The sequence below is a fragment of the Cuculus canorus genome, chromosome 1, assembly GCF_017976375.1.
Source record: "Cuculus canorus isolate bCucCan1 chromosome 1, bCucCan1.pri, whole genome shotgun sequence".
NCBI lineage: Eukaryota > Metazoa > Chordata > Aves > Cuculiformes > Cuculidae > Cuculus > Cuculus canorus.
This window is the reverse complement of record NC_071401.1, coordinates 62,572,841-62,600,378: the sequence shown is the minus strand read 5'-3', so window position 1 is coordinate 62,600,378 and position 27,538 is coordinate 62,572,841. Positions and strand designations below refer to the sequence as shown.

The 27,538-nt window shown below is 36.8% G+C and overlaps 1 protein-coding gene across 10 annotated transcripts in view; it reads right to left on the bottom strand.

The window, feature by feature from the left end:
* Nucleotides 1-3,008: 3,008 nt before the first annotated feature.
* Nucleotides 3,009-27,538, bottom strand: part of ATP11A (ATPase phospholipid transporting 11A) — a 127,699-nt gene continuing 103,169 nt past the window's right edge. Inside the window, exons 21-32 of one of the 10 annotated variants that reach the window (XM_054071334.1) lie at nucleotides 27,330-27,432; nucleotides 26,934-27,079; nucleotides 25,913-25,972; nucleotides 24,203-24,330; nucleotides 22,402-22,537; nucleotides 21,811-21,834; nucleotides 17,774-17,839; nucleotides 17,346-17,449; nucleotides 15,387-15,552; nucleotides 8,202-8,308; nucleotides 7,500-7,564; nucleotides 3,009-5,129 (exon numbers count right to left, since the gene is read on the bottom strand). In XM_054071334.1, coding sequence (XP_053927309.1) covers nucleotides 7,513-7,564; nucleotides 8,202-8,308; nucleotides 15,387-15,552; nucleotides 17,346-17,449; nucleotides 17,774-17,839; nucleotides 21,811-21,834; nucleotides 22,402-22,537; nucleotides 24,203-24,330; nucleotides 25,913-25,972; nucleotides 26,934-27,079; nucleotides 27,330-27,432 — 1,092 coding nt within the window. In that variant the 3' untranslated portion in view covers nucleotides 3,009-5,129; nucleotides 7,500-7,512. Of the gene's footprint in view, nucleotides 8,309-10,627; nucleotides 10,744-13,345; nucleotides 13,435-15,386; nucleotides 15,553-17,345; nucleotides 17,450-17,773; nucleotides 17,840-21,810; nucleotides 21,835-22,401; nucleotides 22,538-24,202; nucleotides 24,331-25,912; nucleotides 25,973-26,933; nucleotides 27,080-27,329; nucleotides 27,433-27,538 lie in introns of all 10 variants that reach the window. The other 9 variants (XR_008450650.1, XM_054071325.1, XM_054071354.1 and 6 more) reach the window with 9 other exon arrangements.

The following is a 27,538-nucleotide window of genomic DNA, read 5'->3' as shown; positions in this document are numbered from 1 at the left end:
ATGGACAAGTTTCAATTTCATGCAGGTTTTTCTTTCATACATACACGTATTTTTACTTACCCGAATGCGTGCGCCCATCTAATCCTCTCTTCACTGTGCATGCTCACTCTGCAAGTTCTTCCTGCCAGCTGGCCAAAGCAGTTGCTATTCCCCAAATTCTGTTATCCCCTCAGTGAGGACATCAGACTGCCCACAGACCAGCACTGGTGTGGTCTCCTGGCACGTACTGTGAGCAGTTTTGGGCCTCACAATATAAGTAAGAGCATAAAAATACTAGAATGTGTCCAAGGGAAGGCAACAACGACAGTGAGGGCTGGAGGGTGTCATTTCTAAGGAGCATCTCAGGATACTTGGTTGGTTCAGCTGAGTGAAGAGGAGCCTGAGGGGTAACCTCATTGATGTCTACAACTACCTCATGAGATGGATGAGAAGATGGAGATGCCAATCTCTTCTCTCTAGTGCCTGGCGACAAGATGCAGAACAGCTTAGAGCTGTGTCAGGGAAGTTCAAATTGGACATTAGAAAAAAATCTTTTCATGGATAGGGTGGTCAAGCACTGGCACAAGCTCCCCAGGGAAGTGGTCATGGTCCCAAGTTTCTTGGCATTCAAGAAGCTTTTGAACACTTAGAGCTACGGTTTAAACTCAGGTTGCCCTGGCTGGATTCAGGAGTTGGACTCCATGATTCTTGCAGATCCCTTCCAACTTAGGGCATTCTATGAGTAGCTCATGTTTTACAGAAGAGAGAGCAGAAGTCACCTTTGGTTTAGTTTTATGACATGGGAATGAGATCAGAGACCTCAAAAAGCAAAACAAAACCAGAAAAACCCCTCAATATTCTTGAAATGGCTGTAACGGGACTTACTGAAGTCAGGTCAGCTGCCTTGGCCAGCACTGGTGCTATGATTTACCGAATGTTTTTAATAGCTGCATATTAAAAGCTCTTTGCTGCAATACCACATGCTTAACTTTTCTGTGCAGATGGCAGCAAAAGACCATAAACTCTGTACAATTACAAAGATTTCAACTAAATAATCAGCTCTAAGAGTAAATCTCATTTTAAGAAAAATGTTCTCTGAAGGTTTACCTGATGGTTGTAAAGACCATTTTAGAGACTAGGAGAAGTTCCTGGTATGACACATAACTAGAAAATCAAGATAATTTTAAGATAATGAGCAATGTGGCAGGGCAAGGGGTGAAGTTGCTCAGGTCTACTCTCATTTTAATGTAACGTAACTGAAGAGAACACTCGTTCAGAAAAACAAGATCTATTTTTAAGCTGAGAAGAAATATGTAAACTTACACCCCTGAAAAAGTAAGATTTTAAATGAAGACCCAGAATTCTCTCCAATAGTTAAAGGTTTTTCATAAGTACCTACTAGGTCTATGTATAGTAGAGGAGCAAGATCAACTTGGACTCTGACCTGCTGATGGTAGAAATGTTGTTCTGGGCACGCACTACAATGGATGTGGGAACACTTGCCGTGCAGCTGCTCTAATATTAAACACCTAGTGAAGTTAGAGGTATTGGGTAGCTGACATTCCCCATAAGCACGCAGAAGTCCAGGGCCTCCAGGGAAGATGGATTCCAAATCATCTGCTGTGGACCTTACCTGAGAGGACGGAGAGAAGTCAGACTCATGTGCTGTACAGTCTACAATGGAGGATCTTCAGCATTTTTCTATCTAGACCAGTTCCTTTCAGCGCAATTATGCGCAAATTCTGCTTTTGGCCTTAACATACATAATTTGGACTTTCTGTTATGAGTAGTCACTTAAAAGCCAAGCGAACTCCAGCCATTACTGAGCTTTATCACTGCATCAGTGTTCAGCTTTGCAGTCTTGTGCCTGAAATGCCACAGAAGGTGAAGTCTTTCTTTCTCAGCTATCAGAATAAAAGGGAACCAGTATCTCTTCATAGCTGAGAATAAACAACCAGACTTCAACCTAATTAATATTGACAACTTTCTTGAGCTGTGCAGTTTACAATCAGTCTAGCAAGAAGCTACTCAGCCCTTCCTAGAAGAATACTCTCCTAAGCTAGCTACTTGGTTGGAAATATTTCCTGAAACAAGAGTCAGCGAACCACTTGATAGTCTTGAATCCTGGACTAGGACTTCTTTTCCTTCTTTACTAAAACTCAGCGTTTATTACATTACAAGACCTAGCTTTCAAATTTGCTTTATGTTTCAGTATGATTTATCTTCACAAAATATGTTTAAAATCTCAAGACAGCATCCATGTGCTTTTTGAACAATGATTAACATAGCTTTCTTTTTTAGAAGCACATCAGTTTTCCCACATTTAATAAGGAGACTGGCTGTTAACTATTCTTCCTGATCCAGCCTAAACAGGGAGCCTTTGAACCTAGCAGGACAACTGCACTGTATGTATTTTTAAAAGCTTAACGCACCATGAGACTTTTCTAACCAAAATGAATAATGGAGAATAACAACAAACCTCTTAGTGGTTTAAAGTAGAATACTATCCTATTTGTCTCCTTTGAATGGAAAATAAATTAAGACTGCTCTTAATTTAGTGCAGATTCACCAGTTAAAAAAGAAATGATCACACATCATAATTTCCCAATAAATACATTTACACCTAGATAGGGGACATAAGACATCTGACAAACTGTTCTGTGTAATGACATAAGTTACTGGCAGTATTTGGTTTTATCGCTGTCCTATCACTTCACAGAGTAAGCGAAGCCTTTGGAAGGGTGTTTTTTGCTTTAACATTTGAATGAATCAAAATGAAAAGACCTGTGTGTGTAAATGGAAATGCACAATAAGAAAGCTTTATTAGAATTGTCAAATACTGTTTTTAAATTCCTGCAGATAATCACCTGAGAAAATTGGAATAAGCAGAAAACAAACCCAAGAAACTGCAGTCTGTCTCTAACTTATCTCACGTCTAAATAACCTTCAGGAGAGAGTTTATACAGCAGTAGTGCATACAGTGCAGAAAAACGTAGAATATAAGAAAAAACCTTTCAATTAATCCTACAATGTGCTTAATAAAAATCATAATTTAAAGACGTAAAGGAAAACATAAGGTATTAAATTTAGAATACTGCTCAGAAACCACTTTCTGTCCTTCTTCCCTCGAAATAAGCACACATTTCTACATGCAAAATAAAGTTGTCTACTTATGAGGTAATTTCTTCTTGCTACTGTATTCTTCCTGAAATCCAAATGCATCACCTCGTTTCTTTCAAAACATCTTTCAATTTAGTATTTCTATCTAATTGCAATTCATCCTTTTTTTTTTTTTTTTATTGCATGAAGAAATGGAAAAGTATCTTCCATATTCTCCTCTTCCACTCAAACTACCTTCTCCAGAAGCTCATTCAGTGGACCCACAAAATTTCTTGAGGTACGAAAGGGAGATAGGTTCAATATGCTTATACTGTTTGGACAAAACGTTCATATAAACACAAAACTGTTAGTCCAAAATCTTGGCATATTGCTTTTGTGCTTATTTTAATAAATAAAGTGCCTAAGCACTTACAGCACTAAGCACAGGAAGGTGCCCAACCTAACACTCTGAATTGCTCTGTGGAGGCTGTCTAGGATACCTTCAGTCTGAGTATGTCCATGTACTGTATCATCTGTAAGGGACTTGGAACTAGAGAAAGTCCCATAATATTTTCACACCAATTAAAAGTAAAAGACAGTATTTGTGTCTTCAGCCTCTTTTGTAAGTATTTGCCAACACTGCTATGGCAAAGCAGTTTGCACCTTTAATTCAGCTTCTTTAGATTGCCAATGTTGCAAAAGAAAGGAGAAACAGTCCTGGGTACCCTGCACAGCAGAACTGTAAGGAAATACAGATCTTCCCATGTGTAGCTTACAAGTTTAGTTTGGAAAGAACTTTATCACTTGGCCGATCTGTGCAGGAGGAACAAAGCTCTCCTGGACTGCTACCAATTTCTATCAGCTTTGCAATAAATCCCACACATCGCTCATGTTCCAGCTTTCTCTGACTTTCTCTTTTTGTTAGCTTGCTTTTTTAGCTGGCTACATATACTCTCTGAAAATAAGTGTGACTACAAGCATATTCAATAACAGAATCAAACACACATTCCTTTTTTTTTTATCTACTTACATTTTATTACAGACTAACATGAAACCATCTCATGTTCCCGCTAGATTATTTTAATTACTTGTGAGCAAACTTAAACCAGTTTTGAATGTTTATATTTATTGCAAGCAGACCCATGTCTCCTGCTTATATATACTACATAGGGATCCAAAACATGACTGAATATAAACAAGTTATATTTGGTTATCTACAGAAACAAGAGTTAAAAATAGCACTGAAAATAAACTTTACTGTAAAGTATTCATATACTGACTCTTCAAATAAAATAAATGAGTGGTATAGCATAATCTAAACATTAGATTTGAAGGCTGATTTATTATTTTCAAATAAATGCACCTATAATTGTACAAGTAAAAAATAACCGTCAGTATTTGGTGCTGATGACTACAGACATTGTGTAATGCACAGATAACTACCCCCCAGGCCCCGTATAGCAACTTTCACAGATTCTACTTTACATTAGATCATGAAAGGACACGTAAAATGCAACGTGTACATAGCACAGAATTTATGTCAGAGCCAACGCAGATTGTCGGAGACAACGCAGTGAATTTTGATAAGGTAACAAAATTAAAGCTGTATGAACTGTTCTTTAGATTATTCTGCAAAGTAGAATCATGTACTTTCTCACTTTCATAATACTTTCACAAATTTCCATTAAAGCTTTTTTAACAGAGACAGTAGCATGAGCACAACGATCCCACTGGCTTCCAAAAGAAAAGTAGTGCAGTTGCTCAATTAAGCTATTTCTTCCTTTTATATTTGCAAGCCAGTTGGGTCAAGACAAACGAGCTAATGCAAGCGAGAAAGTAAACTGGAAGCTTTTACATTAAGTGGCTGAACAATCAATTATTGTACATGGTAAAACAAAAAAGATTTTTTGCCACAAGCCACTGCAGGAATATATGAACCTCAGTGGCTGAAAAGCTTGAAATACTTTCTAAGTCTTCACATACACTTGGTTAGCGCTTACCAGTTTCAAGACATTTATAGAAGCAGTTATGGAGACACTATGCTGTTAAAGCTGCAACAATTTAAACAAGGCAAGTTAGGAAGTTTAATATAGATTTTTTTATACTTTGCCCCTTTAATTCTTTTTTTTAAAATACATAAAAATCTGTCTTCTTTCAGTGTCCCATCCATAATAAAACTTTCTTATACATTTTGTTCTGATCCATTTACAATGAAACTCCAAGGTAACACCTGCTGCAGTGGACTAGGTTTGCACAACAACAGTAACAGGGACTGAAGCAAAAGCGCATCAAGTGAAACCGAGCTGACATTTTATGTTTTGGTTTTTTTTTCTCCATTAAACAGTCTAATTTAACAACAAACAGTACCAATTTTTAAATGTAAAAGTATTGCTAAATCAAAGCAGAAACTCCCACTTAAATTCAAGTATTCTTTCTCTGCCAAAAAAATGAGATGTTTAACTCAAATTACCCAAGCACTTCCATAGGTGTTTCAGCTTGAATAACACTGTCAGTAACTTCTAGGTGCAGAGCTACATGAAGTTTGCAATGAATTGCTTTGTTAGTAGGCAGAACAGAAATGCAGCATCTTCAAAAACATCAAGCAAAAATCTCCTTATTTAAGGCTAAAAGATGGAACTCAGAAAAGTAAAAAAAGGAGGCGGCTTTATAGAGTAAAAACAAAGCCAGCAGTAATAGTACAGCACGGAAAGTACAGTGCTCTAATTGCCGCTATCACAAGTACTAACAAAACATCAGTAGTTTGGGTGAGACTGACAGAGCAACAGACCTACATTTCTAATTTGACATTCATTAGAATTTTAACATTCAGCCACAACTCTGCTCTAAGCTAAATTTAAGTGGCCAAAACTCATAGGTATAAAAAAAGCCTTCAAAACATATACTTAAAAAAAATAGAAATGGTGTGTTAACAAATGTATGCGTAAAACAGATTTATAAATAGCTACAGTATGAAAAATATTTCAGTGCAAAGGCAATTTTAAGATTTCTAAAAAATACATTACAAATAATTTGTTAACTACACACAAGAAATTTGTCACTGCTACTGGTATAAAATTTATACCCATTATTAACTTTTTAAAAATATATACACCAGTGTTTTATGTAGGGGACGGTTCTAACTGACCAACATTCAAGTCTGCAATGGCAAGTACATGTGCACACACCCACACACAGATGTATGTATTTCAAAATGTTACTGCTATGAGGACATTCTTTGAAACTTAAAAGTGCTACATGTTAAATGGTAAAAATACCTTCACCTGTGCTGCTCACCATTAAACTTTTTAAAAAAAATCTCTTATCTTTGGTATACTGCAAATTTCAGAACTCTCTTTACAATTTCTCCTTGGCCCAGGGCATTTTAATATTTCACTGTTTGTTTCATGCAAAAATCACTTGGAATACTGTGAGGAACATTTTCTAGTAAGTTAATTTTTCTTTTATTACAAAGTAAATTATTTTGCCATTTTTATTTTTTAAACACAAAAAGGGAAATAATAATTCTCTGCCACCCTAGTCCATTTGAAAGATAATTATTAATAACAATGTCTTGGCCATTTCTTCCAAGAAAAGCTGCAGTTCTGACACCAAATATTTTGTTTTCACATTGCGATTTTTTTTGGCTAATATCCTTCCGGAGGTATTTCATGGCTATGGTGATTAACCAGTTCTAACCACCAGGCTGAAATTGACTGAAATCAGATTACTCCTTCAGGTATTTTTGCAACCCCAAAATAAAACACTGGACTAAGGAAACACAACAAGGACACAGCTAATAGTGGAATTAGTGCAAGGTAACGTAACATAAATGTAGCAGAGAAAACAGAAGTGCAAGTTGGCTGTAATTCTTAAAGTAATTCAAACAGAACCCTTGCAGTCAAACTAGTTTGTTAATCACAACTACGATTCAACTGCTAGTAAACAGCCGTGTGCCACCCTGTGGTTTCATTGCAAAAGTTAACAGTTGTGTGCTATGTAATACACCTACCAAGCCAATTAGTCAGTATTTAACCATAAACACAAAAGAACCCCAAATTAAGAGGATAAATCCAGATAGCAAAATATACTTATTTGGAAATACAGACTTTCTTCTTTTAAGGAAAATATGTGTCCAAAAAAGCTTAATATATAATATGTTCTGCTATGCGTATTTTACAATCACAGGGATAGGAAGTGGGAAGATCAGGTAATTTGCATCTTTAACATATCTACAAAGATCTTTTTAGGCAAAATGCTTACATTCAGTTTTTGAGTAGATATCAACATTGATGATATTTACCTATTTAACAGCCAACTTGACTCCATATAGCGTGCACATAGTCTACACGAGGATTACTCTGCCTATCTTTCTATGAGGGAAAACTAACTGAAAACCAGACAGCCCTGATTTGGCCACTTACAAGAAAGTGAACATTAGAGAGTGTTTCTTGAAAGCAGATTTGCACAGAGGAAACACCAGTTTGTTCTACAGAAAGAGCAAAGAAAAGAAAAAGGACAGAGGAAAATCAGAAACAGGACTTGTTAAGTATGCTTTAGGAGACTTTCATTGGAGATAACTGAGGTCATTCCTTCTGGATGAAAATTAAAAACTATTGATCTCAAGATGTAGGTCACTGACTGAAACTATACACTTCAAGTAATAAAGAAAATGACTAAAGATGACAGAAGTAGTAAATGCACAAATGTCTTGACAGAGGATGACGAGAATTTTTAGTGCTACCAGTCCCACAGTACCAGACTGTGCAGATTGTTCATTGCTCCAGTAGTTCAAAACATAAAAAGAGGCCTACTGGCCTGGAAGGGTTCATACTTCTAGCTATTGTTCCTGTTTGTCTGAACATTACCTCAGACAGCAAAAGCCACGTATAGTTTAACATATTTTGTGACATGTTTGTTTCCTGAAAAAAGAAATAAACAAAAATACAGTTTTTAAAGGCCTGACTTGGTGTTGTCATACAGATGTTTCCAAACCTGACCCACTGTAGCAGTAGCCTGCACTAGAACGGCAATGCTTATTTGAATAGCCAAAGACAGATGGAAGTACTGAATAATCAATGCCTCTCCAGTGCGTAAACATCATTTTTTTAGAATGAGCATTAGACCTTCTTGCTGGGGAACTGCTGCAGTCACTGCTCCTGTATCTTGGGCTTTTCAGACAGGCAAGAGGTGTGAATTCCGAGATGTGCTCCTGACAGTGCCTTGATGCATTCTGTTAAAAGGAAAAAAACCAAAATACACAGTAAATAGATGATTTCAGAGCTAAAACTCTACAATTGTGTTCTTTCTTCGGGCCATTGTGCCCTTGGCATAACAATGCCTTTAAGTAAATCACCACTCTGGCTATTTCTTTCATGTAAAGGTATAAATCCTCATGCTGTTGAGCAATCAACATGATTAGTTTTATATTAAGAGCTACAGAACCAGGCATAATTTCACATATAAACTCTAAATCTGAAAATGGGCTCTTTAGAGAATGGATGAGGACACAGAGGATTGCTTTCAAGTTGAATTGTTTTAAATATAGTTCATAATTCATTTTGCAGTGTCTCCTGGCACATCTCTTTACCTCTGAGCTTTAGTCAGGATTTCTTACGAGGAAATTTAAGACAGAACAGATTCAAATACTTTGCCCTGTACTTCCAAAGACAGGGAGTTTTTTTTACAGTTAGTTTGTGCCAACAGATGAAAGTTCCAGGTGTCTAATGCACTTGCTTTGTACTTGTAAGCAGTATCCAATTTTGGACTTGCTTAGGTTACACATAGCATCTATACAGGCCATTTACACTACAGATCACAATACTACCTTGCCCTAATTGCCCATTAAAATGTTTCTGTGCCACATAATCACTCCACTCTGGCAGAATTGGCCTTTCCACTGAGGAAATACTCAGGACTACAGTAACACCACGGCTGCATGACAAGACTCTGGAACATGTGCACCAAATTAAAAAAATAATAGCACAGCACCTCTCCCAGAGAGTTTATCTAATTCTTCTTGCTAAATGCACATACAATTTCCAGGTATAAAGGCAAGTAGGTTACATGACAGTATTTAAAATATAAATGCTTTATAAGCATGATTCAAATCAATGTAACCAATCACTCTGTGCATTAATGTTATATAAGCTAGTTAATCCTCCATTCTTAATCATTCCCTTCCTCCTTCCTTGTTTATAGCAACACAGTAGCAAAAGGGTCAAAGTCACAAAATAAATACTAATGATGTTGCTTATAGAAGTTTTGCTGAGATTTAATATTACATTTTTAATGCCAATCACAAGCTTGAAACACTACTCTGGCATAATCAAGAGCAATCAGAAAGCTCTCTCAGAACAGTTACTTTTGCAAACGCCAGTAAACTATACCAAACTGCTCAGTAACAGTGAGGCCTGCGTTCTTTTTAACACACATATAGACCAAATACCAACTTTAATACAGAAAAATCAGCTAACAGATTGGCAGACTCTGTTTTGGAAATATCGGAGGAAGTAGTCATACTGTATGGTAACTATTTTTCCTATTCTTCCAGCTAGAAAGTAAAGCCTTTTAGTTGCCATATATATTTTTAAAGATAAAAATCATGTTTTTTCCTATACATAGCTCCAAGGCCAGCACTTTCAATCTGCCATGCCTGTAGCTACTCAAGATAGCTGAGATTTTCCACTACTACTTGCCTAGCAGTCATTAAATCAAAAGCACCTCTCAAGTGCTTTAAGCTCTACAGCCCACACCAGCACAATATATTGCATTTGTCCTCTTCACACATTGGTACTTTATAACTTAACTTAGTCCCTTATGTGTTGCTTTGGGGTCAGGAGAGCATGAAGAGACTGGAGCAGACATGGCATTCACCTTCTTTCTTATACTTGTGTAAATCAGTGGCGTGGCAAGGAGATGATCTAAAGCAGAGAACTTCATTCTGCTGCCCTAACATCTGAAGGAGTAAGGATGTCACTGCTCTGGCTGCTATTTTGGGTATATGGAAAAGCTACCATGCTTCTCTCTCACTGCAAGGCAGCAATGCAGCAATGCACCGGTCTATACAGACCAAATTACTATAGTACTGTCAGATACAGAGCCCCAGTCAATATCTTCCGTTCTCATTGTCTGGGTTTGGTCTATATACGTATTCAAAAGCACACAAGATGAGGGATAAACTGCTAATGTGTGAGCATTACTTCTGACTTTATGTAACGTACACCACGATGTAATGCGAGTACACTCTGTAATAACGACCGCAGCTCTTACAGAAGAAGTGTTCCACAACACCTATGCATAATAAAATGTATTTATAGGACTTCATTATGGGTATGTGGATTCACTGTTTTGTCTTATATGAGTAAGTGTCTAAGACAAAAAGATCTTACCTGTGGCATGGAATATCTCTTGTAAAAACTAGGCTCTCAAAGTAAAACATAATGATTTTGTATCAATAGTCATAAAGTACATCAAAAACTCTGGAGGAAACAGTTGGTTTGTAAACAGCACAGTTCACCAATAGAAATTAATCCAAACTGGCAACACGTACAGTACTGTTACCTAGCTTTGATCTAATTATGGCTCGGAAGCTGAAAGATTTCCTTCAAGAAGTGGCCCATCGCTGTTCACCAGTGCTTTTAGGGCTGTTTTATGTCTCATACTCTTCTGCAAGGATGAGGAAAAACAGTGAGACTCTTGCTGAATGAAAGAGGGAAATGTGAATGAGAGGTACCATTTGGTACAATGTTACTATTATAGCAAAGTCCTATAAAAGTGAGTGATTTTCAGATAAGATTTAAAAAGGATAAGTTACTCACTGTAAAACAAAGTTTCTATTTATTGATCCTGAGGTTCATTCTCTCAGCCACTCTGAGGGTGTTTTTAATTCCATTTCAAACTCTGTTAAAAACATTTCATTACTCCCAAAAGCACTTAACTGTACCACAACTAAGCACCATGGTCTGTGTGTCCTGCCCCTCTTACAACAGCCTCTACTGAATGGGAGAGGTCCCATGATATGAGGGCAAATCTGTTCCCACTTAAAGAGTGGACATCCCACTTCACTACTCTCCACAGAACAACTGGCATGCTGAAGAGAGTGCTACATATGGAGGTGGTGGGGCCAGAGCTAATGCAGGCTGACTTACAGTTTAGCCACCACACCACAGGGAGAGAGGGCAGGGGAGTTATCCAGGTAACTTCTTCCATAGGATTCAAATATTGCAACAGCAAGATCCATTTTTTTTCAGTTTTCCATAGAAGAGGAGCCCAGCACATGACAAAAGCAGCAATCTGCTGGTGACCAGTTTGCTAAGAGCACTGTGCAGTTGATCAGCAGCAGCTAAGCCCATTGAGGATCAGGAGAACGATGAATCCTCAGAGAGGCTTCCCCAGGCAAAAGTCCCACTTCGGGTTTCCCCAAGCGCAGCAAAGGGTACAGATCTCATAACAAAGCTGATGGGCTGAGCTTGTGACTGAAGTGAAAGTGAATTAAAAAACATCAGTCAGAAGCAAAGAAAAAAAGAAAAACGTCTCTAAAAGGCATGAAAGCACAGAAGTTATTTACAGCTCAGAATCCAAACACCTGGCATTTCAGCTACAAAATGCTTTGATTGTCAGTGTTTCAGCAATCCCAAGTGAGAATTTCAAAAATACAAAGATAATAATTTAAAATGAATTTATATTTTTCATAAGTGTTGCCAAGTTTCTGCTATTAATGAAAGAAGAATAAACAAAGAGGAAATATAATCAATTTATGTAGATTGGATACATTAAAAAAATACCCTATAGCTTTGTAAAAGTAAAGGTTGAAAGAAATCTCATAGCTGTAAGGTTTCCAATTAAAGCACAAAATTCAGCTTGTTTCATTGAGCCAGCAGGACATGAATAAGACAAGCACATTTTGACCAAAATTACCAAAAGACAACAGATTCCTCCAAAGCTTTTGCACAATTAACATTTTAGCTCAGGAAAGACAGTTCTACATGCGTGCATGTATATAAATATACACGCACATATATATACATATACTTGTATGCACACACATGTACGTGCGTATATATATAAACATATACATATATTTATACACACACACATATTGAAAAGCTTTCTGAAAACGCCTATTGCAGATCTAGCTCTGTTTAAAAACCTCTAAATTATAATGATGGTAAACAATCACCCATCACACACTGCAGTGCCTCAAATAATTGAAAAATTTAGAAGCATTGCTTCAAAGGCTTTATGCAATCTTATTGCCTGATGGGAACTAATTTAGTAACCTGGGAGGTGTCTTTTAGTCCTATGTTAATCTTTTCAACTGTTCCAGAAGCCCTTTTGTTACAAAGAGAGCAATACAGCTTACAGGAACATAGCAAGCTTAAAAATAATTGGTTAAAAGCTCAGTTCAAACCAATCCTTATGCATTTAAAAGTCAAATTAAGCCAGAATTTTCAATAGCAAAAAAAACCCCAACTGTGTATTTTCCCCTGTGACTTGCATAATTCCAGTCATTTTATTGACTGCACATTTTTGAAGAGGGAAAGAAAGATGAAATGTAATTTTTTTTATCTTAACCAATTAAGAAATAAAGATACAAAAACTGCAATGGAAACCAACAATCTCCTAGTACTACATCAAAAGAAGTTTTCTTGGACTGTGGGAAAGCCAAGAATTACTAGCATTTCTTCTGCTATTATATTAAATTAAATGTCTTTCTAGAAAGAGCACAGAATTTCACAAAATGGAACATAAAGAAAGCTCAATTTCAAAAAGCATGCTGGAAATAACTTATTAATAAAAAAGTTGGATCTTTTCAGATCTATTAATGCATTCCATAGACTGCTTAAATGCCTTCCAGTACCAATTACACAAGCAACATCACCATAATCAGAATTATTGCTTCTTTGTGTGGCAACTATTCCATTTACTAAGGTACAATGCAAGCATGATATACATTCACCTACAGTTAGGCCAATGGTTAAAATGAAGACTTAGGAATCCTCAATTCTTAAAGTAAAAATATTATGTGAGGTTCAGTAGTGACAGTGACAAAAATGATCATGATAGTGAGACACTGTGGCAATGATTCACAGAATCTTTGAGGTGAACAAACAGAAGAAAGAAAAAACAATACTAAAAGGTATACTTCTTCAAAATCGAGTTGACGTGAATCAGAAATGGAGATGAGTATGGTAAATAACTTCTGATAAACTTTTACTGTTTTTTGAATGAAATGGCCAAGCATGCAGAAAGGCAGGAAAAAAGTCACCTTTTGTTCCATTAGAAACTTAGACTGCTTGAAGTCTGAGAAAGCATAAAGATGGTGGACTGCTCAACAGAAAGGCACTGATGTTTAGTCTGATTTCCCCAGAAGATTGTAGGAAGTAACCGTGCACATCATTTATGTTTAAAGCAAGGTAGCAGTTATATAGACAAAGCGGATTGGAAGACAGGAAGAAACAGAGAGAAGAAGAAACACAAGGAATATATCTGGTTAAAAGTCAAAGATTTTCTACTAATACCAATAAAATGAATATTGCCAGTGTTAAGCCCAAAGTCTGCTTTGCAACTGATTAATTTTCCAGCACTAACACACAATGTCTGTAAGAAATACAGTAATACCTTTGTTCGGGGCTTTTGTTTACTAGCTTGCTTCTTTGCATTAACCCATCCACGTTTTCTTTTTAGACTCTTAGATTAAACATGCAGAACCTACACTGAGACCAAGTTCTTCCACAAGCAGCATATACAGCAAAGAAACATCTATTAAAGCTATCAAAATAGAAAGATGCTAAATGCTAATCTGCCTGGAATGTTTTTCTGCTGTTCCTTATTCTTTCCTGTTCTCCTGAATTGTGGCATTTTCACAACTGTACATTCAAGGAATACAAAACAATGGCAAGGAGTTTTACTTTGCAGATATGACAGAAGAATTTTTTCCCCTTGCTAAAGGGAAAATTTTGCTTTCCTGGGAAGTAAAGTTCCTCTCTTCCATTCCTCTTAACACAAATATCTTCTTCAAATAAACATCAAAATGCTAACTAATTCTAGGCACATAGTCATTGCTATCTCACTTTAACCTAACGGTGGCAGCTGACGGGCTGAAAAGGACAAGGGCAGTAACATTAAGCTGCAGGCCCAACACCTATACTTTCCTACACCTTCTAACAGAAATAGTATATGAAAGTTCGTTGGGGTCAAAAATACAAGTAAAATTTTCTGTTCGGCTTTGTTGGCCCCAGAATAGTACCATGCATCCCACAGAACATGACTTCCTTTTCAGCCTCATCAGAGCAAGTCTTTATGCAATAGTTTCTCCTTCTGGGCTTATCAAAAGAGAGGTGGCAACAGATTTTAAAATACTCTTCCCATTGGCACAGCAAAACATTTATGTAGAGATAATGTATCAGAAAACACAAAACGTAAGTTGAAATACAAAGGAGGGAAAAGTGATTAATAAAATATTAATACATTAATACATTCATTTTTGCAACAGGCACAGCATCAGTACAACAACTGGGCTAAGGAAGTATTAAATTGCACAAATCATGCAATCTAAATGTTGGCATGAATTTACTACATATTTCTTATCAACATCTTATATATTCAACACATTAATCATAAGTGATTAAATTCTGGATTTATTCAATAACAAACACACATGCAGTTGTAGCGTTCCTCAGTACAGGACAAACTGCATGTGCAAATCCCTGCTTTAAAGGGGACTGCAATAAAATCACATTCTACCTTACTATCGGTTTTATCCTGAATTTAGTTTATTCTAACTGGTTTTCCATTTTAGATAACTAGGTTCATCTTGCCCGGTAAATACTAAAAAAGTCCACATTAGAGTACACATTATGCAGCAGAATGACTTGGAATGAAAGATAATGACTTCAGTTCAGGGTGTGGGCAGTGCTTCTGAATACTCTACAAGAGCAGGAACAACTGCTGTCCAAGCCAACGTTAAGTGCCTCCAACCTGATCCCACCAAGATCTAAATCCCCTTACCCTTTTAATCTCCTCAAGTCAGGCATCATGTTCAACCATCTACCTGTCTCCCACCATCCTTATCAGCTGAATTCCCTGCGGTAGGGAGGCACAGGGGTTGCCCCAGGGTTCAGGTAAATAACACCATGTAAATCACAGGCAGCTTCTTTCACCACTGCTCAGAAGTAGCTGGTATCCAACCAGTGATACACACCAAAGCTGGGGAACCTCTGTTGTAGTCTTGTCTCTAAGCTTAAAAGATCTAATTATTAGAGACTTGTGATACAGAAAACTAATTCCACAATGAAAAATATTGTTACCTGGATTCTTTCTGTTGCTGTAGGCCATAACTGTCTGCATAAGACCTTCTTGAGAACATCTGGAAGAAGGCTGACAGTTATGAGCAGAATTATACCCAGCCATGCAGGACCACTAGACAGCATTTGCATGAACACATAGTACATCCTCTGATAATTGAGAAAAGGCCTAGTAGGAAAAAGATTAAATAAATATTACACTTCAACACACAAAAGAAAAACAAGGAGTATTGAAAATAAAAATTATGACACTGATTAAATACTGCATGTTCAACTTCCCAGTCTGTAGTTCATCCATTTCAGTTTTCTCAAAAGGAGAGCTAAACTTTCACTGACCAGACAGAACCACCTAACTCTTGACTTCCATGCTGTAGGAAATACCATGCTGTTCTTCCTCCCAAGCTGCCTCTCTCTTGCAAAAATAGACCAAGTTACATTCTTACCCTCTGTATGCTCTTTCACCTACTCCTTATCTTGCCCCAGATATTTTCAACCTTTCTTCTCAGTATCCCACCTATTGCTTTACTCCTTTTTCCCATCACACACACTATTGTCAAAGTAAGACCCATTGAGCGCACCTTCCTCCATAATTCTCAAGCACCTCTAAGCTTCTGATGGTTTCATGTTATGCTCCCTAACCTATTTCACCACATTTTTATCCGCCCCCACTTTCATTGCCTTCACTTCCATGTTTCCCTCAAACTCCATGGCATTTGTCTGATCATTAAAATGCTATCACTATACGGTAATGGGAACCAGAGGCCACATATACTGAGAGCAAAGATCAATTTTTGCTGCAATACTGCAATATAAATTTAGCCTTCCTACCAGCAGTTTCCTGCTCCTTTAGAAAATCTGATAGAAGTCTAAGCAAATTAAAAAGGTAGCCAAGTTAAAATACACTGTGGCATGTGAACAGTCACCTCTCTAATACACAGCAAGGTTGGCTGGAAGACATCAACAGGGAAAAAGTCACTTCTGCAAAACATTTTAATTCTGACCATATCTGATCCTACTGAAAAAAGAGGTGACTACTGAATATCCAAGGACTTGACAGGTGGCTACTCATTTGTAAAGGACACACTGAAACACAAGTCCTTACTCCACATGAATGCCACCTTAATCAACAAGCAACAGTGAGGATCCGCTTTCTCTCTCTGGTCCCTCTAAATGTTTAGTCATGTATAAAGTAGAACAGTTCCAGCAGAAGAGGTTAGAAAACAAAACTTTGTAACTGGGCTCTCTACAGCTGGGAAAGGCAAATTCATATTCCTGATGGCTTAAGATCTTTTACCTATTTCAGCCTTATCTCCCTCCCCAAAATTTCAGTTTCAAATACACAGCAATTTTTAATAGAAAAAAGTCCCCTACTTTCAATCAGTTCTGTACAACTGTTACACTATTTCTTTAAAAGCTCCTCACCACGAGCAAAACAAGTAGAGGCTCTACAGTAAATCTACTTTGCTAAATAAGGTGGCAAATAATGAGATCAAGCACAAGACTCTTGGTCATCCACACAACTGCAATGTTAGTGCCACTCACTGGCCCTAGTTCAGACTGCTACAGCCAGATCCCTCCAAGACAAGCCCAGTGGATGGGTGACTACCCCCAAGCTGCATAGACATGACCTACTCTGTGACTGCCTCAGACAGCCTCAGCTACTTGAACTAACTCTTAGATCGTTCTGGACTGACACTGGAGATAAACCCATTGGCAGTCTGCATTCTGATATTCTTTTCATAGTCTTGTCTAAGAATATTTTAGCAGCCATTCAGTGAATGAAAAGCTGAGCATTTTGTGATTACCATTACTGATGTGTTTAAAATGTGACTGCTGAGAGTTCTGCAAAATATAAAAGCTAAATTTAATTCTGTTGGGGGAAAACAAGAGAAGTGTACCACAACTTTATAACAACTGTTGTTGAAATAACACTTGCAACGCAATTTATATTAGGGTTCATACCAAATAATTCCTCCCCAGAGCAGAGAAAAGATAATGTAGAATACAAGTGATCCCCAGATCACGAAGTGATTTATCCACGTCCAATAGTGTGTATCTAGTGCAAGCTGAAAAAAACCAAACAAGATTATGTGGTGTAATTACTATCTAGCAGCACAGAATACTAGACAGGAGACGAAATAAGATTACATCCTTTGAAAAAAAGGAAAGGACTCTACACAGAATTAGCTAAAAATTTTTTTTTCAATTTTGGGCACAGTTAAGACGACACAGATAGCAAAATCAGTATTTAAACTAATTTAAATCTGTTCTTAAACTAATTGAAACTAATACAACAATGTACGGTCATAGAGAGGAACCAATATAAGTAAGCAGCAATTAGAAAACAAGCTCTAATAAAGTTTCAGTGGATAAAACGCAGCATAGCTTACCTTCAATGTAACTGTGAATACAAGCACAGTAAACACCAGTGTTCCGAAGGTCCAGTTTCCAAACACCTATAAGAAATGGACCAAGGCAGTTACAGATAATATTGTCCATTAGATAGTGAATTGTCCAGAACAGACCTCTTAAAGCTATGCATTGTTTTGTATCAGGAACTGACTCTCAAGCAACAACACTGAATTCCTACATGATCTATCCAGTGCAAATTGGTTTGGTTTCTCGCTCTTGTGTGTACACACCTCAGATTTCATTGACAGGAAAAAACATAATTAATGCACTCAACCTAAAGTTCACAGGTATGTTTTTTAATAAAAATCACTGAAGTTTACAAACAAGTTGTAAAAATTTCATCAGTCTTCTTCAACGTGATCTTTTCTCAGTCTCCCTTCTCTGCTGTCCTTGGTGTTCCACAATTTCTTGGAGGTTCAACAGCACACTATGCAGATGAGTACAGTACAAGAAGACTGTAATAATCAAAGCCATTTAAGTACATAAATGTTCTACCTACATTTTAAGATAAAACACTACTGAATTGTGGTTGATTTTCTCCCAACCTGCATCATAAAACTCAGCTTTTCAAGTACCCAGAAATGATCGTTAATACTGATGGACGGAAGAACTGATGGTGAATACGGTCACAGAGGATTGCGTGGACTGCAGCAGCTATGAGATGACTAAGTTAGGGATCAAGACAAGCACTGGGAAAGTAAGCAGACTTAGGACACAGTATTTTAGAAAAGACTGTTTTATTCAGAGCATTGCACCCATGAAAGAGAAGGGTGCCCAAGAGACTTCAATGATTTTTGAAAGAAAAATGGTGATATCGCACAAATCTTCTTCTGCAGGAAGACAGGAAACTGCAGAAACTGCAGAAGATGCAGTTGTCCAAGCAGGACATTTCACAATGAGCAAAAAGGCAAAATGGGAGCATTCAAGAGATAACAATATGGGCAGGCAGCAAAAGGGTAGCATAAAAGCATTAGCTAGGTACATAGGAACAAAATCACATAGGCTGAAGATCAGCTCCAACTAAGATTAGTGAGAGAGTTGAGGGTAGCAGGAAGGATATTTACAGGTATCCTAGTTTCAAAGGGAAAATGTAAGCCCACTGATGGAGTGGTAAGGCAATCTAGGGGAAGATGTTCAGGAAAATGAAGTATTCAGTACTCTGGATATCCTTCAAGAGCAAAGCTTGCTCCTTGCATTTTACAGCAAAGCCTGGGAAGTAAAGGAGCTGCCAACAGTGTGGGAGTGATTAAGGGAGGAGGAGCAGCAGTTGCAATCAGTTTTGAATTTAGCAAGGCATTTGACAGCATTCCTTTGGAGATAAGGCAGCCTGAGCTGCGTGAACAGCCTACTACTTGGGTTCGAAAATGGCCGAACCACCAGACAAAGTTTAGTGATCAACAACTTCATGTTTGATTGGATGCTGGCAATCAGTGAGCTATTACATGGACTGATACTGGGGCTGATATTGCTGTCATTGGCCTGATGGTGACAGAGCAACATGAGCAAATTGCCAGGTGGTACAAAAACTGAGAATGGCTGAAAATGAATGGCAGAATCTTAATTCAGAGGGACTTCTGGTGATCTGAGAAGTGGGCTAACAGATATCTTAGGAAATTCAATAAGGAAAAGTACAAAATCTTACTTCTACAGAGGAGTAGCACCGTATATTGGAACTAACTGATCCTGAGGAAAAGGAAGTCGCAGTGGGGTTATAGTGGACTCCGGGTTGAATACAAGCCTATACTGTGCTCATTCTCTAAATAAGGGGAACTGCAAACTTGGGTGCAAGAGGTGGAACACAGCCACTGAATCAGGAAAGGTTAGCAGCCCTCTCTTCTCAGGCAGAATTAGGTTAAACCTGGAACACCATGCCCAGTTTGGGGCCCTTCAGTTTAGGAAGGATGTGAAAAAAACTGGAAGTGATCAAGCCGCAGGCAATCAAGATCGACAATAGTCTGTAGCTCTTCTGTGAAGAGAGGCTGAAGGACTTATTCAGTCTGGTTGAGGGGAGGTTAAGGAACAACCTAGTAGCTGCCCATAAATATTTGAAGAACAGTTACAAAGACAAAGTACTGTAACAGATATCTCTTCATCAACAAGAAAAATTCTGCTTGGGTATCAGGAGAATTTTCACGAAGGAGGCAGAGAAACATTGGAACAGGTTGACCAGGGACGTTACTAATCTCCATTCTCAGGGATACCCAAAACTTAAAAAAAGACTAGAGAGTCTTGAGCAACTGCACAAAGCAGAGAGTTGAACTGGATCACTACCAGGGTTTCTCCCCGTTTACGTTATTCTATACAAGCTAACCCAATATTAGATGACAGGGAATACACACGGGTTTTCCCTGAATGGAAACTACAGCCAGCTACAAGACATCTGTAGTAAACTAAGCTGAGATAATCTCATCGAGGAGGAACAGAAAACCTTTCAAAAAATAAACTCCTGGCAGGCTGAAAGATTCATTATCCTGAGTAACCATTTCATTATTGTTAAATTACTGAATATATGACCAAGTGTACAGAATGCAAGATGAAGTGCAGAAAACCTTCAACTTTTTGATTTTTACTTTGTTATTTAATGTAAAAGTTGAATAGTGTCATGCCCTTGCTACGATATTTTGTGTGCCCTAAGGAAAAAAAGAAAAGAATAAAAAATTCAGTGCAGTTAAAACTGGACAGGAATCTGGTTCAGGAATTTCAAGTTATGCAAACATTTACTGACTTTCTTCTTGCAGTTAAATTTTAACAGATATGACTCTCATGTAATATCTGGCGTCTCTTGGAGAGCCCCATGTCAGTATAAGTTGCTGCATACTGAGCAGATATATCGATATTTCCAATATCTGGTATATTAAATAAAAAGTTGAATCAACCCTCCCCTATCTCTGTCGGGCTATACAGAAAGCACAGGGCTGCAACCTTTAGCCACTCAATTTTTTAGCTCAGAAAATGAGGTCATAGCACAGGGACACAGACTCCGTAAGGCTGCTCATTTGATACAGAGAAAGGTAAAGAGCAACACGGGATGGTGCGAGTTACAAAATCTCACAATCTATTTTCAGCATTGACTGCCCCTACACTACATGTCATGCCTTTTAAATCTGTTTGTTAACATCTATAGTCAGAATATGTCATCAAGCAATACGTGTTACCATAAACTATTAACATGGATATTTAAGTTGTAGACATACACATTCAAAATTTGGAAATTAGACACTAGTCTAGCTTTAGAGCTTTATCAGGAAGGATTTGATTTAATATCTGCAATAGAAGTAGACCAAAATTTCAAAAAGGAAGCCAGTCAGCATATTTGCAATATAACTCATTTACAAAACGTATACGGGTATGAGAAGTCTAATTTTCTGAACTATAAATACAAGTTGATACAGAGTTTTCAACATCTAACAGAACTCAATGATATCATAAAAAGTGCTGCAGTGTACAGTTACGTCTCATAATAATTCATTCCGTCCTTAGGAAATCTTTAACAAGTGTTCTCTCACACACTATAAATTCATTTCCCTGATAGATGTCACAAAGATGGTATTTAATGATATTTGAATATTGCATTTCTACCAAACGTGTATATCACACATAGGCAACAATATCGCGCCCAGTTTATTTTCTCTCAGTTTAAGGGTCTTTTCTAAAGCCATTCAAGCACTTCACAGAATAGACTATAATAAATTTTCTGTAGCAGAGAGTGTCAGCAACAAAATATAAGCTTACAGAAAAGCACAGAACAAAATAAAATGCAAGGAAGCAAAAAGCCTATTTTTTTTTATCATGTTCATGGTTGTTTACCATTCCTCACATACCTTAAAAAACCTTACACTCTACATAAACTCTATATTTTAAGTACTTAAAAAGTAGCAATAAAGAATATTTCTATCTATAGGTTTAAATGATACTTTGAAAAAAATACAGGAAATATTTAACTGCTCTTTAACAGTTTAATTAAAGAACAGTGAAAGATGAAATGGATATCATGACAAATCCACAATAGTCTTACCATGTGAGTGCTGGTTGTCATTAGCTGAGGATAGGAAGAGAAGCAAGTTGCAAAAAGAAAAAAAGCACACAAATAAAATAGACCAAAATATCAATGGGTAAAATAAAATGCAGACGTTTTAAAATTTGCATTCATGTGACCGCAAAACAAGTAGAGATAGATTATTTTAAGCTGTCATATGTAAAAAATAATTAAAATACTAAAAAGCTTGTTAAAGTTAAGCTCTTCTATAACCATTCATAACTACTCTACCAAGAGTCTTTTGATACGTTTATCAGATATTCATCAGATGCGTGTTAGGAATAAAATAGAAAAGTTACTATGTAGATTCTGAAGGAATACTTGGAATTTACAATATATATTTCTCCAAAGTTGGCTAGATCTTTGCCTTTCTATGCCTTTGTTTACTGATACACAGAGTTCCTACTGCATAGTTCAGGCTTTGCTAAACAGATAACCCACCTATCTCATCATAACTCACAAAATGGTTATCATCTGTGCTGGAAATCTTGAAGAAAACAATTAAAACTACGGTCATAGATTATTCAACATGAAAAAAATTACTTTTGATAGATCAAATCTAACACTAACCTGTCCATTGCTGGTCAGAATTGTGTTGTCAAACAAGAAATAGGCACCAAAGAAAAATACCACAGCATCAAACACTCCTAGGAATGTCCAATAAATAAATGCACGCCAGCGCAGCAAAGCATTCTTGGCAACATCTCTGTGTAAAACAAGACACACGCATTCATTACAGTCAAATGATGTTACTCGTGTTGTATTTTGAGGAAAAAAAGAATTAAGAGATTGCATGCAAACCCATCACATTTCCACACGACAAGTGCCTATTCACATTCAAATCCTTCTGGAGCGTCCTCTCTCTTTTGTTTAATTTTTACTAAGCCTTTTTCACTGCTGCCTGTAATTATGTCTATTTCAACCATACGGTAAATTCTCCTGAGAATTCTCCTCTTACAGAAGGTATCTTTTTTCCCAGTATTTATTGTGTATGTGATGATCCACTGTAAATTTTAAATTGAAACACTAGAGGTCTCTGGAGACTTCGCTTCGATTTCCCAGGGGGTATTTCTATACAGAACATGATAACAAAACAAGGTATAAATTTTATGGAAAACACGTGAAACAAGGATTTTGCAGTTGAGTTGAAGCTTCAGGTCAAATTCGACTTCTTGATTGTTTTCCCACAAAAAACATACTGATTGGTCAACAACAGAACTGTTCACTAGCAGGCATTTCCTTACTGCAGAAAATCTTAAATATTACAGCTTTAGTTCTTGCGGACAGAATGAATATACTAACTCGGCAAGTATCGTAAACCACATCAGAGTAAATCAGAACACAGTTAAATGAAAACCCTGAATTACAGAAACACTTACTATCAACCAATACTTTCACTATATGCACTTGAAAACCTGTCTGATGACCATATGAAGTAATTTCTCCCTGCAGATTACCAACATAGAGTGCAAAACTGTGTCTAGCTAACAGTGGCCTCATCTGGCCTAGAACAGCTGTACTATTGCTCAAAACATCTTAGGAATAGACTGTCAGATATCGAAAAACAAATGCTTTGACCAAATAACCTCCGCTAGCTTCCACAAACCAAAAAGATCTTCTGACCATTTCTGAACTGAAAATATTTAAAATGAATGTAAGAGAATTTTCTCTTATGTATCATATATAAAATAGGGGATGGGTTTCAACAGTAGTATCTTGCATTCCCCTTCAATTTCACAGGTAAAAACATACAACTGTATTGATTAACCTTGGGCACCTAATTAATAAGTTTTCCCTTTAATTATCTACTGTTAGCACTCTCTGAAATACACTGGTTTTGCAGCTACAAGAATCAAAACTGGGCACTATTACTAATGTACATGGTCACATGCAGTTAATTGGTGACAGCTGTATTTCAAGTGGCTAAGAATCTAAACGAGTCATAATTCCAATGCCCAAAAGTGAGTCAACCATATATGGACGGCTGTGGTATGACATTCCACCGTCCTCTCTACTTCAAGAATAAAACATGTATATGGAAGAAATAGTACGTTTTCTCTTTTTAAAATATGCTGTTCTCCATGGCTGGAGAAAACAGAGTAATTAATAAATCATATTTTTACTTGCAGAACAGCAGTTTCTGCTTTTTTTTTCACTAATGTAGCAAATGAACGGCACGGATTGCAGTACATAAATATGCATGTAAAAATACATGCGTACTTATTATAGACTGTGCACATGATCTTCAACCCCTCCTTGGGAGCATATCTGATTCTACCCTGTTACCTTGTGATTCAGAAATCATGAGGACTTCAGAGAGAGAAACCACAACTGAACACTCAAACTTTGGGGCACAACGTATTAATTTTACCTGTATAAGGAAGGCTCTCTCTTGAGTGTGTCTGCACTGACATGTTGTTCCATTAGACCGTACAAGAGGATAGGAAGAGAAGTGAAGCTGATATTGTACAGTGTTAGATACGCAGTATCGTATAAAGTCTATAGATGGAAAATAAATAAATCAGGTAGTCTGAATTTTAAAACACAATCCACTGCATGACACTAGATTTTAAATTACTAAGTCAACTCCTTCAGAAAAAAAACCCACCTACATCCCTTCAGAATGAAGGCAAATATCCCCAAATAGCAGCTAGCTGATATAAGACAACTTTGCACCTGTACCCTATTCATCTGGAGCACAAGAGGTCAGATAAAAGACTGATTTAATAGCCTGGTTCACATATTGGCCCCTTCTGTCATTTCAGCTGTAAGACCAATTCCAAACTACCCCAAATTCTTCTTTGGTACATCCACCCCTCCCTTTTATCTCCTCCACATCTATATAACATGGAGACATGCAGGGAAGAAGGGAAGGGGGAGTAGTCCAGAGGTTCTTCAGCAGTGGCTGACTGCAACTGTGCTGTATGAAGAAGCATCTCAATGCATCTTTGATATTTTTTCCTGCTGAACTATTTTTCGATGTGTGCACTAATATAATCATCACAACTAGCTCTCAAAATTACCACATCACACTACAGAAAGAATTGTTTATTTCCCAAAACCTATTTAGTGATCATTTATATCTTAAAAATTGCTGTTAAATCACCCTTTTTGATTCAGAACTATGTTTAGCACTTAAAATAACACTAAATAAAACTGAATTTTCATGAACACATGCTTTAATAGCTAAATCCAAAAAAGGCTTGACAAATGCCTTGAAAGTTTTCAGCAGTCACTTTAAATAAAACCCCAAACAGACAAAAAGAGAATACAGTTCTGTAATTTTTAGTTCTTCTGGAGCCTTCTTTTCAGACATTCCACAAATTCAAAGCAACAGTACTATTTTCTCCCAATTAAATCCTACTCTTGTCCAATTTAATCCTGAAAACTTAATCCTCTCTTTGTCTAAGTCCGGTCACTCATTCCTTTGTTTTTTGCTCCCTCCTTCAGATGTAAAGAGGTAGATTTTTCTGCACAAATTGGATGACAGCAAACGGGAAAAGCAAAAAAACCAAAAAATTTAGAAATAATACTGGATTCTCTTCTGAATGATGGCACTTTTCTGGTGAGCAGCAGTTGACTTTTCCTCCATCTTTGTGCTTATTTCTTGATTTTTAACTAATTAAATGCCACTATTTGTCTCAATTTTGCCATTCATGCTTGCACATGCCAGTTAAGACTATAGTTTATTCTCCCATTTTCATTCTGGATTCTAAAAATGAACAGCCAGTTCAAGTACTTATCTTTCAGGATTGCCTCTGTCCATGTTAAACAAGCTTAAAACTAACAAACTACATTCCCAACAGACATTTCACTTTGCATTGCCATTTCCAAGTTTTGGCTTTTTGCATTTTTTGACTTTGAAAATAACATTGCTTTCATGATAACTAAAAAAATTCATTTCCGTAAGTTAACTGCAGTTGCCACTGAAAACCATATGAACCAAAAGTGATGCTGCTCTTCTCACAACATTTAAACTAACCTAGAAATTCTCTCAGCTAAACAGACAATGGCGTTAAAGGATTCATGTTTTTAAAAATGCCAAAGAGAAAATGTTGCAGTGAGGAAAAAGAAAACTAACCTGTTGTGAAAATCCACAGAAGAACTGATATAAAAACTGAGGGAAAATGAAGCAGACATTCTGAAAGACAAAGAGACCCAGCTGTCAAGGGAAATATAAACACTAATCTATACGCTGTACAGTGCTACAGCCATGTGTATCATATTTTTATAAGCCTACTAACAGTAAACACTGCAGGAACTATACAAAAAACTCCATATATTAAACATGAAATTTCTCACCTTAAAGGAGTACTGCTAAAAAAAATTAATAAAATATTTTGAAAGTAAACTTATAAGCCTACACATGCAAAATTCAAGGGCAATTAATTTTGTAACTCATGAGCGCAGTTCACTTAATGCAAGCCAAATAAGGAACAACGCACAGGAGGACACAAACTGCGATAAGACAGCATGGATACTCTGGTTAGCATAGTTCCCAGCAAAGTAATTTTAAGATGTTCCTCGCTGTGACACCAAACTTCATCCTCTCCTAACAACACATACAGTCGAACACTAAGACCTTTAATTATATTCTGAAGGTTCCCTTCCATAATATTTCACTGCTTACTGAAAGAACTTCGGATTTCAACATTCAGATGTAACAAAAAACTGTCTAAACAGTGAGATGCACATAATAAACTTCCTCCACCTACACTACCCCAATTAATTTAGAAACTAACAAATTAAGCTAAGTCCTTAAATGCTATTTCCATCTTGATTTAAAAGGCCACTGTAGAGAAAACCCAGCAGGTACTGAAAATAAGTGTAACAGTCTGTTGGAATTTGTAAAGACGGGGGAAAAAAAGACAATGCGAATTTTCTTTTAAACATCCCATAGATTGTAGAATATGTCCATATAAAAGCTAATTCACTTCATGGTCTGGATGAAAACAATAATCCCATTTCAGCTGTGCATCTGGCACTCAAGAAAATCTCTTACGGAATTATTGCTTTTTTGTACCATTGAATGCGCAAACTATATAGTTAGGCATTACCAAGTAAGCTTGAGATTTATGTAATTAGAATAAGCATTCTCCTACCTTATAAAAGAAGTATTGCACAAGTTCAGATATCCTAACATAATAAAAATGCCCATGAACAAGCAACATTTTTTTCAAATGTTTAAATTTAGGTATTGCATAGTCACTGTTTCTCGCTGCTTGACGACCTTCTTTGCCAATGATTCCTTTAAAAAAAAGTGATGAAGCTATTTAATAATTGAAGTACTGTTTCAAAGATACAATTATTTGAAAAATTCTGTATTAATGTTATGACATTGATCTAATATGAAACCACCATTGTACACAAAATTCCTGGTGTGAATTCACTGAATGTTGTCTATAAAACATATAACCTGATTCTTTGAGACTGCCTCTTTAAGAAATAATTCAAATGGAATGGCAAAATCCATCTAATACTCTAATAAAAACACTTACCTATACCAACATGTGCTTCTAGAATCATACTGACATCATTCGCTCCATCACCAATTGCTAATGTGATAGGATGCTCCCTTGATAACTTAATCAATTTTACAATCTGGGAAAAAAATAGTATTAAAAAGAAAGATTACATTACAGAAGAGATATTTTGCATGAGTATTCAGTTAACTAAAGATTACCAGCACAGTTACATAAGAAATTCC